Source organism: Aptenodytes forsteri, unplaced genomic scaffold, assembly GCF_000699145.1.
Source record: "Aptenodytes forsteri isolate BGI_AS27 unplaced genomic scaffold, ASM69914v1 Scaffold574, whole genome shotgun sequence".
Classification (NCBI taxonomy): domain Eukaryota; kingdom Metazoa; phylum Chordata; class Aves; order Sphenisciformes; family Spheniscidae; genus Aptenodytes; species Aptenodytes forsteri.
In genome coordinates, this window is record NW_008794538.1 from 86952 (window position 1) to 90426 (window position 3475).

The 3475-nt window shown below is 65.2% G+C and overlaps 1 protein-coding gene across 1 annotated transcript; it reads right to left on the bottom strand.

Moving 5' to 3' along the window:
• Nucleotides 1–752: 752 nt before the first annotated feature.
• LOC103893227 (interleukin-1 beta) lies at nt 753–2058 on the bottom strand. Its single transcript, XM_009272271.2, has 6 exons — nt 2018–2058; nt 1876–1924; nt 1606–1795; nt 1327–1497; nt 1072–1217; nt 753–983 (listed from the first exon to the last, which is right to left on the bottom strand). The coding sequence occupies exons 1-6, from the start codon at nt 2056–2058 to the stop codon at nt 771–773; spliced, it is 810 nt and encodes a 269-aa protein (XP_009270546.1). The 3' UTR covers nt 753–770.
• Between the last annotated feature and the right edge of the window lie 1417 nt (nt 2059–3475).

The window sequence follows — 3475 nt, forward strand, 5'->3', positions numbered from 1 at the left end:
CATGCCATGCCACAACATGCCATGCCACAACATGCCATGTCATGACATGCCAGGCCATGTGATGCCACACCACACAATGTCACGCCATGCTACGGCCCACCACACCGTGCCTCAGTGGTGGGTGGTGGCGGTGGCTGGGGCAGAGGTGGCAGCCCCAGGTGGCTGCCGGGGGCTGTGGGCGATCCCCACCCGTGGGACACCCACCCCAGCCACCCACCCCGGCTGCCGGGTGGGCGTGGGGACGAAGTGGCGGAGGGTCCTGCATGGGGCAGGCCAAGCTCAGGGTGGTCCCTGAGCTGTGGGGCGGCCCCTGGGCTGTGGGGTTGCCCCCCACCCCCTGGGCTTTGTGCCCAGGCCTGGAGAGCCCCCAAAAGCGGCCGCAACAGCGGGATTTTCCCGTCCATAAACCACCCCCGCATCGTTTAACCCCTGTGGGAGCAACAAGCTGAGCGACACCATGCTGGGAAACGTTTTATTTCCACCTCCATCACCAACAAATACCCCCATTCCCGATAATAAAATCACAGTATTTCCAATAAAATCTATGTAAGTTAAAAACAAGGGGTGGACACAATAAATAAGTATAAAAGCACTGGACAGACACAATAAATAAGTACAAATTGGGGCGACTCGGGCCCATGGGGCCCAGAGCTGCTATTTCACCTGAAATAGATGGGGAGGATGGGGGTCCTGCTGGGGGGTTTGTACTCGGTACATACAGCCTGAAAACCGGCGACTGCCGGTTGGGTTGGGTTGCGTGCGGGGGCTCCTCAGCGCCCGCTCAGCTCATAGGTGGCGATGTTGACCTGGTCGGGCTGGTTGGTGATGCCGACGGGCTGGCGGGGCTGCAGGGAGGTGCAGATGAACCAGCCGGGGAAGGCGGCCGACTCGAAGCGGGTGGTCCTCTCGGTCGGGCTGTCCAGGCGGTAGAAGATGAAGCGAGTCAGCTCCATGCTCTCGATGTCCCTCCTGACGTCAGCTTCCTACAACCGGGGGGGTGAAATGGGGCTCAGGGTGGGATGGAGACTCCAGCCCTATGGGGGATGGAGCCGGTGGGACCCCTCTGCTCACCTCCAGCTGCAGCACGGGCTCAGCGCCGCTCATCACGCATGACATGTAGAGTTGGTAGCCCTTGATGCCCAACGCCACTGGCACCCGCCCGGTCCCTGGGCCGCCTTGCGATGACCGGGGACGGTACAGAGCGATGTTGAGCTTCACTGCAGAGAGGAGGGACGGGTTAATGGGTGGTGCCGGGGCAGTGGGGTGGCTCCCAGGTGGTCCCGGGGTTGGGGATGGGGATATTGGGTCCAGACCGTGTCCCCTCACCTTTCTGCCTGGCGGCGGGTCCCTGCAGGTGCAGGGCCACCAGCTGGGTTGGCGGCTCCAGCACGAAGCACTTGTGGTCAATGTCGAGGATGTCAAAGGACTGGGAGCGGGTGTAGCGGTAGACGGGCGCCCCGGCGTAGCTGCCCTTGATCTGCTGGAAGGAGACGGGCTCTGCGGGGAGGGAGACGGTCAGGGGGATGCTGATGCTCCCGGGTCCAAGAGCATCCCCCAAGAGCATCCCCTGGCTGGGGTGACACTCCTGACACCACCTCCCCATACCAAAAATATCATCCAGGAAGCCCCCAAGGTCACTGTCAGTGAAGTCCTTGTGCATCGTCTGCTTCAGGAGCTTGGTCACGGCCACCACGAGGGTGGCAGCCCGGCGAAAGGTCCTGGTAGGCTGTCCGTGGGTCACCGTCACCTGGATGCCCACCCCGGGTGATGTCACCTCCGAGTCCAGGCAGGGTTTCTGGGGGGAAAAAGGGACGTGGGGTGAGAGCCTGGCTTCCTCATCACGGGGGTCTCGCCGTTCCCACCACCCAGTGTTACCTTCTGCAGGTAGAGGCAGTCGGGGTCATAAAATGTCTCCTCATTCAGGCTGAAAGGCAAAGGGAGATGGTGAAGCCAGGGCCACCATGGCACCAGCGCGGCATCTTGTCCCCAGCGTCCCCTCCAGCACAGCCACACTTACCTGCTGCTCTCCAGTGTGTCCAAATCAGGGACAAACGCCATCTCCACCGCTGACTGCAAAAACCTGGGCAGAGACCTGCTGGTATCTGTCGAGTGTCGCGGCACTTGGCTGCCTGCTCCTGCCTGTCCTGCCTGCAGTGTCACTTGGGCGCTCTCTGAGCCTGGAGTCGGCGCGGCGGGTTTTCAAGAGCTGCTGGAAGGAAGCGCTGTCAGAGCGGGATTTCCACCTTTCGCAATGCCCGGGTTTGCCCAGTTCCCCTGGTGAGACCGGGAGGGCTGGGGGGCTGGCTGTCCCCGAGCGGCGCTGTGGGGCTGAGCGAGGGGCCATGCGTGGGGCAGAGCAGGGGGATGCTTTGGGGTTGGTGTGCGAGGCAGAGAGCAGGGGCGATGCTCCGGGGCCGGTGTGTGGGGCAGAGAGCAGGGGTGATGTTTGGGGTCAATGTGTGGGGCCGGTGCTCGTGTGCCAGCTCTCGGTGGCCAGGCTGACCCAGCAGGGACTGCCCCAGCCCCAACCCCGTCCCACTGGGGCCGTGATGACGCCCACCCTCGTCAGGGCTGGGGACCGCGGCTGCCCTGGAAGGGGCTGGTGGCGCAAGCGCTGCCACTCCACCATTTCCCCACGGCTTCCTCCTGTGCTGCCCGGGCCCACGGCACCACGGATGCCAGAGCCCCCTCCATCACCCCTCCACTCCCCACCGCCCCAATATCAGAGGGCGCAGGACCCCGCTGTCTCCTCGGTCCCTTGTGCCCACCCATGCTGCCCTGGGGACGTGGCCTTTGGGGACGCTCCTTGTCACCACCCTGCAGCAGGCCCCCGCAGCCGGCAGCACACCCCGCTCCACAGGATGCCCTGCGTCCATCCGGGGTGCCGGTGGTTGCGCCACGCCGGCCGGGCCAGGGACGTGCATGGCCAGGCTTGCGTGGCCACGGGCTGTTGGGGTGTTTTCCTGGCACCTGTTTCACTTCCCGAAAGCGCCGGCCGGCCCTGTGCAGCTCCTCGGCTTGGGGCTGCCGCAGCCATGACTCACCCGGCAGGAAATCGCCAGCAACCCCAAAACTCCCTGGGGCACCTCCTGCCTGCCCAGCCCTGCCTGCACCCCTGGCCGGCTCTGCCTGTCCCCCACGCAGGGGCGAGGCCCGCTGGCTGTCACCCACACTGGGATGCCCCCGAAGACCTGAGGTCCCCCAGGCCATGGGATCCCCCATGCCAGGGGGTCCTTGCAAACCGTGGTGGAGGTTCGCAGGCCGTGACAGAGGTCCCCAGGCCACGGTGGGGGTCCCCAGGCCGTGGCGGGGTCCCCAGGCCGTGGCGGAGTTCCCCAGGCCATACTAGGTGTCCCCAGGCTGTGGTGAGGCTCCCCAGGCCATGGCGGAGGTCCCCCGGCTGTGGCGGAGGTCCCCCGGCCATACCAGGTGTCCCCAGGCCGTGGTGAGGGTCCCCAGGCCATGGTGGAGGGCC